General features: G+C 35.3%; 2 protein-coding genes across 3 annotated transcripts in view; one reads left to right on the plus strand and one right to left on the minus strand.

Moving 5' to 3' along the window:
* LOC148955943 (E3 ubiquitin-protein ligase ubr3-like) overlaps nt 1–17,342 on the plus strand; it is a 230,048-nt gene that overhangs the window by 138,053 nt on the left and 74,653 nt on the right. The gene's annotated exons all lie outside the window — the stretch shown is intronic.
* Nucleotides 4,584–17,342, minus strand: part of LOC148955948 (E3 ubiquitin-protein ligase UBR3-like) — a 263,283-nt gene continuing 250,524 nt past the window's right edge. For both annotated transcript variants that reach the window (XM_089087880.1, XM_089087929.1), the window contains 4 exons: nt 16,469–16,635; nt 13,197–13,446; nt 7,286–7,442; nt 4,584–4,738 (listed from right to left, as the gene is read on the minus strand). In XM_089087880.1, the coding sequence (XP_088944006.1) occupies nt 4,722–4,738; nt 7,286–7,442; nt 13,197–13,446; nt 16,469–16,635 (591 nt within the window). In that variant the 3' untranslated portion in view covers nt 4,584–4,721. The remainder of the gene's footprint in view (nt 4,739–7,285; nt 7,443–13,196; nt 13,447–16,468; nt 16,636–17,342) is intronic.

Raw genomic sequence — 17,342 nt, forward strand, 5'->3', positions numbered from 1 at the left:
GCACATGTGATGATGCCAGCCATCGTGAAAAATTGGCTGCACTAGCCTCTTAATTTTCATCTGTGGAAACAACCCGACATCTCAATCAAAAAGTAAATTGCCTCTTGGCATAATTTCAAATAATCTAAGGCCGAAAATACACCGGCCAGTGACAACGATAGGGGTACTGGAAATGAAGTAAAATTTTTCGCGAACCATAAATCGCCTTTTTTCTGGGCTCCCTCCCCTGGGATAATTAATATGCGTTGATGCGTTGAAGCTAATTGAAGATGAAACTTGGATACATATCCCACTGAATACAATTTGCCAGACATAATTATCGATTTCCATGAAGAATAATAGCCATGAACAGGGTTACTGGACAATGGTTTGGGTGAAGTATCAATTGAGTGAGAGAGAGTATTCTCCAAGGGCTCCAGATCAGTAAGGCAAAACCTTGGTCAATAGATCACAACTTGTCCGCCAGTTGTGCATTTAGGAAAAGGACTATCTCTCGCGACTTCCCGGAGGGGATCTTCCCCAAGGGATTCCTCCCCCTCAAAAAGGAACAAACCCTCTTTTGAGCTGATCAGACCAATATTAGATTCCTTTCCAAATCTTTCCAATCCGACTCGACATTCCATATCTCCCAACTTTCCCCCAACCTGTTGTAGGTCATTCATCTCGATTTTGTAACCATCTTGTTTTATTCCCAATGGGTCTTTGACCTCTTTTTCCCCCTTATTATCTATGTTTTCAAGGCACAGCCCATCCAACATTTTATTTTTCTCCCTATTATTTATGTTTTCAAGGCACAGCCCATCCAACATTTTTTTTATTTTTCGCCACTGCAGGCTGAATCTCCGAATGTTGTCTCTTTTCTACACTTTTCTTTTCATCTCTACTTTTCTCAATTCTGTCTTTCGCGCAAAATAATAAATCATTGTTAAATCTGATTTGGACTCCAGTGTCCACCTTCTTTGACTGCATAACTTCATTGTAGGTCAATTGGATGTTTCTTTTCTCTCTTTTAGTCTTTTTTATTCTTACCGCCGAAGCAAATAGTTCGTTATCAAATAGGAATTGAACTCCGACATTTGGTTTTTCATATTCTACTAAAATTTCTCGAACTTTCCAAGGAAAAGCACGCACAATAAATTTCGTCTCCTTTTTCTCTGGTACACTCAGCGTTTCATTTTGGCCTGTACTTGTTAGCGTCTCATATTCATTAAAATTTTTCTCAAGTTTTCTATTATTTGCAAGTTTTCCTGAAAAATCAATTTCGCGCGTCTTATTTTCAATATTATCTTGTCTATTTATTTCTGCATCCCATTTTTGTGGATTATCAACATGTTGAACCCGCGTATCAAGTATTTTGTTTTCCGACAGGGTGGCACAGCCTCCCAATTTGTTTTATGGGCCGGTCCACCTCCCCGCCTTGTCAACCAAGTAGCATATTTTCCCGTAAAAGTGTTTAATGTCTGGTAATTTTCTTTTTCTAGCGATTGATTCTTAGACAAATTATTATGGCTATTTGACAGCCTAGAAGTTAGTTATGATAAAATCTCCCTTTCTGGAATTCCCCAGCGGGCTTCTATTAGGCCTATCATGATTATTTTAAACTCTTGGTGATATCTCCAAATCAATCCTGTTAATAGTTCCTGTTCTTGCTGCCACCACTTATTGGGGTGTATGTACGGGTGTCGCCACTTATTGATGCAAAAAGGTTGCTATGCCACTTACTCCAAGGGGAGAACCCCTTGTCGGCCCAAATATTAGTGGGATTCCCGCTCTTACCCCAACGGTTCTGCAAATATCGGGTTTGGTACTACCCTATTTACAGTATACCCTGTCCCAGGGTATGAGAACGCGATCGAGTGGTCAAATGGCCACTTTCTAAAGCCAAATGCACCCGCCTTGGGTTACGGCTAGAAAATCTCTTAACTCTCTTCTTGGAGGTAACAAACCTCCCTGTCAATATAATAATGATGGTACCTCGTAGTTCTATTCCTACCCTGCCTGGGTTACGGAAAATAGTACACAGTTTGTAGAGAATACCTTACTTGTATTCTTCCAAAAAGGGTCACATATGACAACCAAAATATCCTTCCCCAAACGGGGTCATAACGCAGACTCAAAAATAATAATAATCTTTACACAACTGTTCATATGGGTGGACCTCCGCTTGGCCCAGCCAATCAGCTACATCCTCATTCAAACCCAATTCAACTTCTTAAGATTTATTTTTCAATGACTCCCAAACCCAGAAGTACAAAAATAAACTTGGTTCAAAGCTTACCTATTGCAAAACCACTATCGCTTAGTAACGGGAATTTAACCTGTCTTTTAAAATTATACTATAAGCAAATGTAATTAAGAAAAAAAAAACAGGTCATTTATCTGAAAGGAAAAGAAACAGGGGTGGAACCCCAACACTGCCCAATGCTAGATTAAAAAAAAAACAGTTTACAATCCCCCCCGCCCTACACTTATCTGAATTAGTGACCCCCGATGCTTAACTCTTTGAATGTCTTTTCACGTTTTTTCGGGTTTTTTTCCACAAACAAACAAAAATTTCATTTCAAAAATTGCTTGATTTCCATTGACGGCTTTACCTCTAAGCGAACTAACGAGAAGTAATATAATGCTAGTCTTGAAGTATTCATCTAATACCCCCCCCCTCCCCGGAAAATTGCCATCAGAATTTTTCAAGTGGGAATTGTCCATGGTGGGAATTTTACAGGGGAAAGGAGAGGGGAATTCGCCCAGAACTAGCCTTATTCAGCAGCAGGAAACTTTCGTTCTGAAGGCCTCATCATCAATCAGGAATTATGATGTAACCACAAGTCGTGTTAATCGTCCGCAGATTCGTACTATCACACTACTCACATATTCTTAAGTTTTTTTTTTTTTAATTGCTCTAGTAAATATTACAACTAATTAGCTGATTTTCACTTCATTATAAAAAAAAAATAATAATTACCAAACTGGTCATAGGAACGTAGGTCATAGCTTGGCGTCCAGTATTATAGATTTGTTCAGAAGAGACACTCTCACTTAGAACAACTTCATTGCCAGCAGCCAGAGCTGGGATTGTTCCAACAGGTCTATAAGTATCTCCATTCGGCCCGGAGGTTCGGATCAAGGCTAACCCAGCCGTGTTTGATATAGGCACAAGTTCATTGCCAGCCATTAAAGCCCTTCGAGAGACTGGAAAAAAAAATGGCCTAGAGAAAGAAATTTAAAATACTATAAATTTAGATTTTTGAAATTTCTCGACTACCTTTGATAAACTAAAAAAAATTGACCTCAAAGAAAGAAATTGAAAATACTACAAAACTCAAAATTCTGAAATTTCTTGAAGGTTTTCGAGAAACTAAACAAAAATTGACATTAGAAAAAGAAATTGAAAATATTAAAGAATTTATATTTTTGAATTTATCGACTCCCTTTGGGAAACTAAAAAAAAAAAAGGAATTTTACATTAGAAAAATAAATTGAAAATACTATAACTTTAGATTTTTGAAAATTTCTCGACTCCCTTTGAAAAAATAAAAAAAAATTGACATCAAAGAAAGAAATTGAAAATACTAAAAAACTGAAAATTCTGAAATTTATTGAAGGTTTTCGAGAAACTAAACAAAAATTGACATTAGAAAAAGAAATTGAAAATACTAAAGAATTTAGATTTTTGAATTTATCGACTCCCTTTGGGAAACTAAAAAAAGAATTTGACTTTAGAAAAAGAAATATTGACCTTAGAGAAAGAAATTGAAAATACTACAATACTGAAAATTTTTGCATTTTTGAAGGCTGTCTAGAAACTAAAAAAAAATTGACATTAGAAAAAAAATTGGAAATACTGCAAAAAATGAAAATTTTGAAATTGCTCGAAGCCCTTCGAGAAATTAAAAAAAAATTGACCTTAGACAAAGAAATTGAAAATACTACAAAGTTGACATTTTTCTGCTTTGGATTAAAAAATAAAGCTCCTCAAGAGCCAATAATGGCGCCTAGGGCGTTGAATTAAAGTTTCAGTTGCTTGGTCTTTTTTACAGGGATAAGTCGCAAACCCTAAGGGAAACGAACAGCATAAAAGTGAAAACTCATATGACATGCGGAATAATATTTCTAGACTTAGAAAGGTTTATAAATAAAATAAAAGCAAATGTTTCGCGTAAATCGAAAAGACAATCAGAATTTGTCTATTAACATTAGTCGTTTTTTTGCAATAATTTTTAAACTTGTTTTCTCAAAATAGATTGTTTTGAATTAAAAAAAAAAAATTGTGATACTTTTTAATCTTGGTCCCGTGAGCTAAATTTACAAGCTTCACTCAGACACGTACAAGGGGCGGGGGGGGGGGGGGTCTGTACACCTGATCTTCAAAACATAAGAGAATTTATTCAGTGTTGTATTACAATCTTCTGCTCGAGCTAAGCTTAATACCTGGTAATCCAGCATTGCTCGTTGCTAATAAGAAAAAAAAATCTAGGGAACTATTTTTGCCGTGATTCCAAGGCTATTAAAACTGAAAGTTCTAACAAATTATGATAAACATCAATCTTACTTGAGGAGGAAGAAACAGAAGATGGAATGCTTGATAGAGCAGGAATAAGTGACGAAGATGACGGTTGGCCTTCCAGGGCCAATAGATTCGATTGAGGTTGAGAGCTTCCTGCGCTTTGATCTGCAACCTCTGAGGTTATTTCTGAAACATCCATATCTGCGTCAGATGATTCTTAATACATTTCAACACCTAAATAAAAAAAAAAAAAAATTGGAATGCAGAACCAAAAAATATTTTTTGAAAAATATCGACAGAAATACAATCACATTTTAAACGATTATGCTATGGCAAATTGTCAAAGTACATATGAAAATAGAAGGGTTGCAGAATAATTCATATTCTTTTGTAGATCATTCATTGATTGCTGATCATTTGAATCTAAAAAGCTAGTTGCAAAATCGATAGGCTATCCATTTAATCATGATTCATAAATCATCGATCAATGATCAAATCAATTTAAAAGGTTGTTAACAAAAATGATATTCATTTAATGACCAATCATTGATGATTGGTCATATGAATATAAAAGGTTACCAACAAAATCCATATTCAAAAATGAAAAAAAAAATAATTAGGAAACCCTACATTGTGGCTAACGAAACTACGTACCATGGCCGTACCCAGAATTTTTTTTCGGAGGGGGCTTTATTCAAATTATTTCTTTCTTTTTTGGGGGGAGGGGGTTACACAAAAAAACTAAAAAAAAAGCATAAAAATCTGTTTATTTCCATTTTTGTTACGTTTTTACGAGTCAGACCAACATTTCGGGGGGGGGTCAAACTCCCTAACCCCCCTGGATACGGCCTTGCTACGTAGATATATATATATGTATATATATATATATATATATATATATATATATATATATATATATATATATATATATATATATATGACTCAGGTAATATATGTTTGGTGAATTTTCATCCCGCACTTAAAGAAACTTTATATTTTATCCGAAGATCATCCTGGTTAAGCATCGATTTCCACATTCTACTTTACATTCTAGGCTTCTAAAGCGGAAATAATAAAAATTTGGTAGATTTTTGTACACCACCTAAAACTCAAAACTTATGGATAAATAAGACATCTTGATAGCGCATCAATTTCCATATTCTTCTCTGCGTTTAAAGTTTTAGATGTAAAGGTAATAAAAATTTGCAAGAACTTGTTACAATTAGATTTGAGAATCGGTGAATTTTACAAAGCAGTTTATTTTTGTGGTACAGTTTATTCAGTTTAAATTTGTGGTACATTTGGGCTGTATTCGCTAGGTGACGTTTTGTTTTATCAAAATTTTCGAAACTCCTTCAGACACATCTAAGAAATTTAAGCAAAAGAAAAGGGATTTTCATGGAGCACAAATGAGTCACAAAAAGAAATCTCCGCAGATATCAGGCTAATCATCAGACAAGAAATAGCACTCGAAATTGATTTCTGAGAGAGGATGAACAAATGAGTTAAAAAAGAGGGTGCTTGCTTTTCGATCTATCCAAGTTGTTTTGTCTTTAAAGTGAAGATTGACATAAAAAATCACTATACGACAAAGAATCTTTGTGGTAAAAACTTAGCAAAAAAACGATATCATTTGTTTCAAAGTATTGGCGGCTTATTACACAAATCTATTAGAAATGACCGTTACTAGACAACACTTAAGCTTCAGAGAACTTAGGTAATAGACAACGAAAAATATCAATCACAACCTGGACCAAAATTATTAGCTAGCTACTACAGGGCCGGACAGACTTGTCGTTTTTCAAGGTAAAAATGACCAGATTTTGAACTAGAAATTTGTTAGATTCGTTGATTTAAAACTCCACTCCTATCGATGTCATCTCTTATCAATGTGTGAAAAGAAAGAATTTTCGTCGAATGTGAACGTGACATAATAAGAAATCTTCTGAAATTTCGAAATAATTATTCTACAATAAATCAGTGCTCAAAATTAGATCCTGAGAGAGCATGAAGATTTGAGCGGAAAAAAAGGTTACTTTCTTTTCAGTTTATCCCAGTATTTGTGTCTGTAAATCGAAAATGATGTAGAACACCAAAATTATACCACGAACAGTTGACAACACTGCTTAGTACACCAATCAATAAGAAACTATTGCTGTTACAAAATGATAAACCTGGAAGAGAACTGGAAGGGTAAAAAAGAACGAAAGTTATCAAAATAACTTGCTTTAATCTGTTTTCTGTTTTAATTGATTCCTACACAATTCCTAATTGTCCCTGCATGGACGATTCAGGGGCAATTCCTACGTTTACCCTTGCCTGGACCCCAATTTATTAGCTCGTAACTGCAGGATCCTCCAGACTTGGTGTTTTTCAGGTTAAGAGTGACCAGCTTTTGAAATAGGAATTGGTTAAATGTATGTAAATACTATAGTGTAAGCTCATTCACTTAATCTGGCTTGGCCAAACGAGTCTTCTTCGTTTAGCATCCATGTTTTACAAATTGAAATACTTGCCAAAAAAGCCCTAAGAAAAACGCATAAAATTTTTTTATATTCATTTTTGTTACGTTTTTACGAGTCGAACAAACATTTCCGGGGGGGGGGGGTTAATCCCCTACCCCCCCCCTGGATACGGCCTTGTATGGTTTTTATATGTACGGTTTTAATACATTGGATTAAAATTCGAAGTCCACCCAACTATTGACCTTTCATTCAATTTTATTTTCCTGAATTGAGTTTTTCTTAATTCAAATGTTAAAAAAAATACATAACAACATACCGTCAGAGCTTTGGAAACTAACTGTTGTGACCTCTTGGAGTACAACTTTATCAACAGTTTTACAGAGATTATCAGGTAAATGTTCAGTAGAGAACCAGTCATTGAACTTCATGTCAACAAATTCATCAGTTTCATTGTCCGAAGTGACCATAAGCTCCTTAAAAATAAATAATCAAGCAATTAGATGCTATGACAAGAAAAAACAACAACAAAAAGCGTAAAATAAAAGACAACAAGCGCAAAAAGACGAGAAAATAACAACGTCGTTAGTACGAGGAAGAGGGGGTTTTTGGGCCAGCAAACACTGGAACCTCAAAATGTTTATGACCTTTCTCCACAATATTTGTTCATCATTTAATTCACTGATTTTTATGTTATTTCTAATTCAACCCCCCTCCAGGGGGGGGGGGCACTGCTCAAGTAAATTTATACGAATATACCTATTCAGTAGGATGGAATCATTATTTCCACTAGCTCCTTTGTATAATCCGTTATACCACGAAATTCGTTAATCCGTTCCTCGACTTGTAAAATTTTCCCCCCATGTTCTGTATCTTCGTAAGATACCCGAAGCTACATTAACCATGTAAACATGGCGTAACAGGGTTTGTGGTACGGACCCTGGAATCACGTTATTTTTGCAGTTTTCCCTTTTGCTTATGTTTTCCCTAGATAATTCACCTGTTTTTATGTTCGTATTCAAATTTGGGCGACCTCATCCCCATCTTGGAGATAAATCCAACGGAAATGCTGGGCTAGTTTTTTATTCATTTTTATTTTTTATTTGTTTGACACAATAACTCCTTTCTTCACAGGCAGAAATAATTGGGGATTAGAGCTTTTCATATCAAATGTCTTGCCGTAGCTTGGGGGCTTTAAAAAACATTTCCTGCACATCGACAGCTCATGACAGTCAACATACTACAAGCCACTAACATCTACAAGCCTGCGAACAGCCACAAATCTGAAACCACTGAATCCTTACAACTATTGAAACCCAAAACCATAAGTCCCGACATACCAGATACTTTTTTTTACTTGTTTTGTTGTACTGCAAAATCAATATCACAATGGACGACGCTCCTCGAGTTACCAGACAAATTAGATTTACAAATTTTTTAAAGCCTCAAAATTGAGGAAAACGTCATCCCATATAGACTAAATATAGAAATACAGATACGAGGGCTATTCAGAAACTAGGGAACATTTCTGTCTGACGCCACTAGGCGCGCGGCGATCACGTATGTTTTGGTGTGGGCGTGCTCGTAGCTTCAGCCGGCATCCAGCCGTGAGAACGAGAACATCTTCGCGCTGCCCGTTTGCCCAATAGTCCAATTTAAAATGTGCGCTGCAATTTCAAATCCCACCAGTTGTGAAGTGCGGTCCGTAATACGGTTTTTGTTAGCAAAAAACGAAATTTCTCGAACTTTTTTGACTTTCTCGAGCGTGGTGCGAACAATCAACTCTGATTGGTACTGCCAAACATTGCGCAAGCTTAGAAGAGCAGTATATATGCAAAACAAGCGCCGAGGAAATTTATCGTCAAACATTTAGTTTTTTCATGACAATGCCCTACCTCACACGGCAAATCGAACTGCAGAACTTATTGACTCATTAAAATGGGAGATTTTCCCACATCCACCCTACAGTCCCGACCTAGCACCCAGTGATTTTCCCTTGTTCCCGAAGATTAAGTACTGGCTAGCGACACAGCGATTAGATCGCAACAGTGGCTTAGATCGCAAGCCGCGGATTTCTATGACGAAGGAATTTCGAAGCTTGTTCACCGCTACGATAAGTGCCTTAATTTCTTTGGGGAATATGTAGAAAAGTATTATTTTAGTCACTTTCAGACGTATATAATAAAATATTTTTCCTGTACCTAGTTTTTGTTTTATTACAAAACGTTCCCTAGTTTCTGAATAACCCTCGTACTTAAGGAACCATAATAAATTGGAAAAAAATAATATGTGATATCAAGTTTTTTTTTCACATCTTAGGAATTTATAAATCATTTCATGGTCGCTGATAATAGCCAACATACCACAAACCTATAATCACTTAAACCTGATAACCTGTTAAATAGGTTAAACCTGATAAACATTGAAGCAAAAACCCTAAGAGCCTTAAGCACCAGCCTATCAGATACTTTTTTTCAGTTATTTCAGTACACTGTAAAACGTATGTGACAATCAACGACGCCCCTTGAATTACCGAATAAATTAGATTTATAAAAATTCATAAAGAAAAGGTCATAGCAATACAGATACTTAAAACTAAACAAAATTAAAAAAAAAACATTTTCAATTCAAAACTTTTGCTATCTTTTTTAGCCACAAAGTGAATTTCATTATATTGACCAGGATACAGACACAATAATATCAGTATTGTAGTACCATTAAAAGACTAATTTCAAAATATGAAAACAACTATTATTAAACATGAAAACATAAAGTAATACTGGAACATCACAGAGCCCAAAATTTCATTTTGTTGCGTTTATTTATATCTTTCAAATGCATTGTTTTAGGAAACAGCAATATCCGGTTGGAGCTTGTATAATGAGCATTATGCTGAGCTTATGTTATATAAGGGGAGCTGATGACCCTCTTTACACTAAAGTTAAACATTCCAATGATGGTGGAAATAAATTTGATTTTTTGGACTTGTTAAGTGGAAACTTACACAGACATATATATCTTAGGAAATTAATAAAATCAAGAATTATATTTTTAATGAGACCAACACACACAGCTGTGCGGTTTTTGGAGTAGCGGGTGCCAAACTTAAAAAAAGAAGAAAAAAACGTCAAAAATAAGCAAAAAAGCTAGACATATGACATCAAACATTTTAAGGAAGTTTAGCTAGCCTTGTACATGTCTTTGGAAATCAACATAGGTTAATGTTTAAATTGTTACGGACCCAAAAAATTAACTAACCAGTTTCGTTGGTCTATCTTTACGATTCAACATGGCAACACTGAATAAAACGTGGTACGGCCCTAAAAACTTGACTATTTTTGCGACATCTACCACAACCCAGTAAAAAATGTACTCTAACCCATAGCAACCGAAATTTTAAAAACATCTTTTTGAAAAAAAAAAAATGCCAAGAGAGGAAGAATCGCCATTTGAAGCTGATTCTGGAATGGTAGTAACTACAATTTCGATTAATCTTTAAAAATCTGTAAAAAGCTTAGTGCGAAAACAAATTTATGGGAATTTTTAGTAAAATGGTGCGAGATCGAAATGAAAACTACACCATTTTAATCTCCATAGTCGTTATCCCTCATATAGAAGAATTACAGTCCCCCACCTTGAGCACCAAGAAAAATCACTTTTTTGCATAGGAAGCATTGATGTGACTCCTTTTTTATTCTTATTGCTTTCTTTTTGGGTTACCGCTAGTGGGGCACTTACATCTGTTGTTTCGAGTTTTAGCGTCGCATGTTTTTTGAATTTGATTTTTGTTCATTTTTAATATAATATTTACGATATTTCAGGGAGCTTTCTTCCTGGAACAAATTTTTTGCTCGTTTCAGTATTTTTAACTGGAATAACTATTTTAGCTTTTGATCATCCAACACGTTTCGCCCCGATGGGACACTGGACAAAATACAAGGAGGGAGCACTTTTACCCTTCAATCCCTCTCAATTCGTAAAAAAAACACAATAGCCGAAAGTATCCTTAAAAAAGAGCTCTCTTCTAATAAACTACTACCATCAGTTCAATTTGAGCAGCCCTTGCTAGTTTTAGAGGAACACAGGAGAACGGTGTAGAGATTGGCTACAACTGCTCCCAATATTAAATTCAAAATATCACAGTATACCCACTTTTATCACAATACACTCACTTGCCAGAAGAGCATCAATCCGGTGCACTAACATAGGATTCGTTTCCCCAAAAGACCTTTTGAAAAACCTGAAAAACTCTTGACCAAAGCATCGTAAGACCCTGAATTCAGCAATGTACAACCCTTCTTCGAAACAACCCTACAACCCTACCCTTCTTCGAAAATTTATTTACGAGTTCTTGTACATAAAATAAACAATGCTTCATAGCTTCTGGCTCTTGTCCATGGGGCTTTTCGGGATACACTACCTTTGGAGACATTTTTTTGCAACTTTCTGATTAAAACGGCTACCCTGAATTTTAAACTCGAGCCCCTGAAACAACGGCGCGAGAGGGGACCTGGTTAATTCCTGATCACGTTTCGATGTTAAAAAGTGCAACAATGCTCGTTATTTCTCTCGAATGAGCCCCCCCCCACGACATTAAACGACTATTTGCTGTATACGATCACCCATGGTAGACAAAAAAAAAAATCAAGTATCAACATTTTATTAAAAATGAAAGAATTTACATTTTCACAAATAGTAACTTGATACCCTTGGTATATCGTGTTAAATATGATGAATTAACTCTTATCCTTTTCATTAGTATAACCCACTCTTGAGAAATGCCCCTCCCCATATTTTTTCTAAACTTGCATGAATTTTCTTTTGTCACTAACTTTTGATGATAAAACTTAAACTTGTTGAGTTTTAAACTTATAAGATTTTTTAACATGTATATTGTTGTAAACATTCCTTTCTTTTAAAGTCGCTGTTAATAAGGGCATTGCTGGCTCTTTCCCCACAGTTCCTAACTACGAATTTTTTGATTTTCTAGTTTTGAGAAAAAAAATGCAGAAAGAATTACGAGAAAATGGCTCTTAATAATTAATATAGATTAAATTCAGTATAAGATCGATAGGTCTATAACGTACCGATGAAAAAGAAAAACACCATGCTTCTCCCGCACAAAAATCCCTGGCACGGTCCTGATGCTAAGGCTGGCTCTTTCCCCACAGTTCCTAACTACGATTTTTTTGATTTTCTAGTTTTGACAAAAATATTGCAGTAAGAACTACCGAGAAAATAGCTCTTAATAATTCATACAGATTAAATTCAGTATAAGATCGATAGGTCTATACCGTACCGATGAAAAAGAAAAACACCATGCTTCTCCCGCACAAAAATCCCTGGCACGGTCCTGATGCTAAGGCTGGCTCTTTCCCCGCAGTTCCTAACTACGATTTTTTTGATTTTCTAGTTTTGACAAAAGAAGATTGCAGTAAGAACTACGAGGAAATGGCTCTTAATAATTCATACAGATTAAATTCAGCATAAGATCAACAGGTCTATACCGTACCAATAAAAAAGAAAAGCACCATGCTTCTCCCGCACAAAAATCCCTGGCACGGTCCTGATGCTAAGAGTACCCGAATCCCAAGTTTATAAAATTTTGGGTAGCAAAATCAACAAGCCACTACCCTGTGTTTAGACCCAAAGGACCACCAGCCCAGGTACCTTGATTTTAGCGACAGCCATAATTTGTTTAAATTAGTTTTACTGGCTCTCTAAAATGTAAAACTCTAAATTGTATTCTAATCTAATTATGTATTAAATTATTGATTATTAAATATTAAGCTCATAAACAGCAACAAATACTCAATTATAAATCAAATAACAATTACAAATTTAAACATAATTCTATTCCAGAAGTTCATTTAAAAATACCCATAACTTACGTGTACTGGCTCTCTGGTGAAAAAACTCGGCGGACAAATTTCCCCCATCCCTGCGGAAATTCCCCTCCACGGAGAATCCGCCTGAAAACTTTCCTTACATTTGAAATAGCTACAGCATTTTTAACTTAAAGTATTCAAAAAAATGCGTGATTTATTGACTCATGCTCAACGAATAAGCTTTCATTGTGATGTATGAATTGTATTCAATCTTATTATGTATTTAATTATTGATTACTAAAACCCCTAAGCTCGTAAATACCATCAAATACTCAATTATAAATCAAGTAACAATTACGAATTTAAACATAATTAATTCATTCCAAAATACTCATAACTAACCTGTCCACTGTGTTGTTGAGAGCCGAAATAGCTGACTCCCATATCTAGTAAATAAATACAAAATGATAGAGCTTGCTCACTAACTGCGTTGCTGTTCGCCAGAAACTTCTCAAGAATAACCAGACTGAAGGCAACGAAAGTACTTGACGTGAGGATGACGCGGGGATCAATATGCGATGGATGGACCTCAGAAGGTGGACGGAATGGTGGCCAGAGCACCTTGCCCTTGTACCGATTAGTTTGATGAATGCTGAAAAAGGAAGGGTATCTTTAATTAGTTTGATGTATATCAAAAAATAAATATTAACTATAAGGAACATTGATTGATTTATAAATAAAACAATTGAAAATATAGAAAAACGGGTATAATATTTCAAATAAGACAGTAGAAAAAACTTTAATAATAATAAAGGTTCTAATTTTTCAGTTTCACGTCTGGAAGCCTTTATCAACGAAAAAATAATAATAAAAAATCTAAACAGAACATATAAATAAAAGGAAAAAACAAAACAAAACAAAAACACAAATGAAAAACAAATGCTGGTAACTATTAGTCATATCGGTCTTTATTAAGATGTGAGGTTTTTTTTAGTGTTTTTTGCTATATCTTTTTAATATCTTGTTTTTAGTGTTTTTTTTTCGTTGATTATTATAAGTTATTATAAGTTGATTACTACCAGTATTAAATTAAAAAAAATAAGTTTCTTTAACTGAAAGTATGGAGCGACATTAAAACTTAAAATGAACAGAAATTATTCCGTATATGACAGGGGCTGTCCCCTCCTTGACGTCTCGCTCGGTACGCTAAAGTTTTTTATTTTAAAAAAAATAAAGTTGTGAGACAGAGTCAAACTTTAGCGTGAAGAGCGAGACGTTGAGGAGGGGACAGCCCCTTTCAAATACGGAATAATTTCTGTTCGTTTTAAGTTTTAATGTCACTCCTTAATTTCAGTTAAACAAATTGTTTGTTTTTTTTATTTAATTTCTGAACGTTTTTGAATTAATGCAGCTTTGATTTTGGCTCACCGTACATGAATAATTAAAAAAAAATTTGCATATTAATTTTACTTAAAAAAAAAGCAGTTAAAAAAATAAAAAAACAGTGTGGTCTAATAAATTATATATGACTGATTTGCTTATATAAAAAAAGGTAATAGGTTCGATGTATATTGGAAAAGGGATAAACGTAATCCATCTCTTGCACAGATGGATCGTAAATCAGTAGAAAAGTAGGGACAGGAGCAGTGATGGCCCATAATGCCTCTGATCTGAATAAAAAGATTGCAAGTTATCAATTAGGGGAATTTGCAACAGCCTTCCAGGTTTGGAATGTTTCCGAACCTGGAAAAAAAATGTTTGTGACAGAACAGACAGCTGAAAGACTGGAGCAGTTAAACAGTACAGACAGAAAAACTTGGTACTTATGTCTTATAGCCCCCACACCCAAAAAGTGAAGTTAGGTTAATCCTAATTAAACAATTCTTACTTGATAATATGCAGAACAATCGTAGCTAAAACATTTTGCATGCAGACCTGCTATACTTTACCCCCCCCCCCCCCCCAATGTGCAAATATACAGCCAAAATTAAATATATTTTCAATGCATTTTCCCACCCATAACTTGTTTTTCCAGTGTTAGTTTCGTCACAGTTGATTCAATTTACAGGTACATGGGTTGAAACAAGAGAGACGCATTGCCAGAATAGCTGAAAAATACACAACTACCAAAAAATTGTATCAAAACCAAGCATGTTTTAAGACTCTTGAGAATATCAACAGCAGACAGTGAATTGGAGTACTATGAAGCCTTAAGAAGACTAGCATCCAATTACAATCGTATTACACTGGATTACGGCCCCGAGACATTCTAGGATCACAGGGAACGAAATGGCAGATGAAGCAGCTAAGGGTGGGGCATCAATGACTTGCTATGGACTGAAACCTTTCATTCCCAACCCTAAGAGTTGCTGGAAAGCTGCTATAGGTAAAAGACCCTTGGAAGGGCGGAACCAAATTGGCACAGAAAGGTGGGATGTAAAGAAAGAAAGGAAATGATTCCGCAATTTATTCCGAAGCCGAATAAATATCTTCTTCGACTTAAATTCAAACGTATTAGGAATCTAAAGAATCATCTCCTCAAATTGGGAGAGCTAATACCCCCCCCCCCCACCCCAATTGCCCAAAATATAAGACTGCCGGTGAAACAAGAAGGCATCAAATAGGTGCGTGTCTGGCCAGGATCTGATAACGACTGGAGATATTTCATAAATTATAGGAGGACATAGCTGGAGGGCAAGGTCCAAAAGTGGGAAGGATATATATAAGGAGGGAAAATTTGCCATTTGTCTCCAAACAGTTGATTAGGTTGTTTTTATCGAGGGGGGGGCAGAAATGGGCCCTGTGGCTTGAGCTTCGACTCAGTTTTGTGAGTCCATTCTTAAAGTAATAATAATAAGTAAAAGCTTTAAGGAAAATGGGAGCAGCATTAGCCAAAAAACGCATAGGAAAGCTCAATCGTGGAATCATCTTCACCACCACAGCAAGCCAGCATCTTCTTCACGCGTTACAAAAGAATTATTGGGAAAATGTTGGTGGTAATTGGTGGCACACCCACCCTACACTCCACACTTAGAACATCTGATTCTTTTTATTTTCCAAAACTCCAAAGAACAGCTGAAAGGCGTTCATTTATATAGTAAATGAACTATATAATTTGCCATGAGCCATGTTTATGAGCCGTTTATGAGCCATGTTTTTGCTGCGTCTTTTGTTCATCTGCGCTATTAAAATATACGTATCTTAACACTATTTTTAGTTTTGGGAATAAAAAAGTACTGGTGAAGCAAAGCACGCAACAAAACATGGCTCATGAGGGGGTTTCCAGATTGTATCAAAAACAGTCCAGAACGACGGAAGGTCCACCTGGAAAAGTACATCGACTTCAACGGAGGTTATGTTAAAAAAAGATTCATTCTAAAAGAAAATTAACAAAAAATCATAACATTCTGCGCATTTTTGAATGCCTATTGTAAAAAATCATGGTTCAAAAGTTATTCTGCATAAGTTTTGAGCCTTTACCTTGAACAGTTAGCTAGATAGGCAGAAATACAGACTTTATAAAAAAAAAACTATGTGACAAATTAATTCAAAACAAATTTAAAGAAAATTAAAAAAAAAATTTAACAAAAATTTAATTTAACAAATTTAAAATTAAATTCAAACAAATTAACAAATTAAACAAATTGAAAAAAAAAATAAAGAAAACAACTTACTATTCTGTAAATCTGTCCATTGAGCTTTGGAATTCTCGCCTATGAACAGCTCGCAAAAGAACGTAAATGGGGTCATATAGTTTCTCCCACACCTCAGCCTTGGGTACATACATGCCCTGCTGCAAAGTGCCACTGGCTTCAAAGGCTGGTGCTTTATAATCAGCCACCTGTGAAATAAAGGCATGTTGCTATAACAAACTATGGAGTGATGAGGACTTAATCGTCCAAAGAGCCTGAACAGCTTAAATTACATTTTAAACAAAAACTTTGTTTTACAGTTAACGCGGTGCAGGAATTGGTTTAAGCCAGTCGGATTCAAATCGATTAATCATATTGTGTCATGAGATACAGTTTTAGCGTCAAAAAATATGCGAAATTCTATTTTCCTGCTTTTTAGGTGATTTTATCCTTTTTGGAATCATATAAATAGCTTTATTATCACTATCTTTATTTTTTCTTGGTACTAGTCCAGTGCCTCATGAGGGAACATTACAAATTCTGAAAAACAACTTCAAAACATACTAACTCATATCATTCCTGAAAGCATTTTATTTTACTTTTCTCCCCCCCCCCTAATCAAGGCCGTACCCAGAAGGGGGCTAGGAGGATTTGAACCCCCCCCCCCAAAAAAAAATGTTTGTCTGACACGTAAAAATGTAAATAATATAGATATAAACAAACTTTGTATGCGGTTTTTTGATTTTTTTTGTGTAGCCCCCCCCCCCCGAAAAAAACTTTGATTAAAACCCCCTCCGAAAAAAAATCCTGGGTACGGCCTTGCCCTAATGGTCAAATATATAGCCCAAATTACATATTCTCCACTAATTTTCTATACCTAACTCTTTTCTTTAAAAATATTTAAAAGGCAAGCGAG

Source organism: Artemia sp. Qi Xiang Cuo, chromosome 1, assembly GCF_049724085.1.
Source record: "Artemia sp. Qi Xiang Cuo chromosome 1, ASM4972408v1, whole genome shotgun sequence".
In the NCBI taxonomy this organism is placed as follows: Eukaryota; Metazoa; Arthropoda; class Branchiopoda; order Anostraca; family Artemiidae; genus Artemia; species Artemia sp. Qi Xiang Cuo.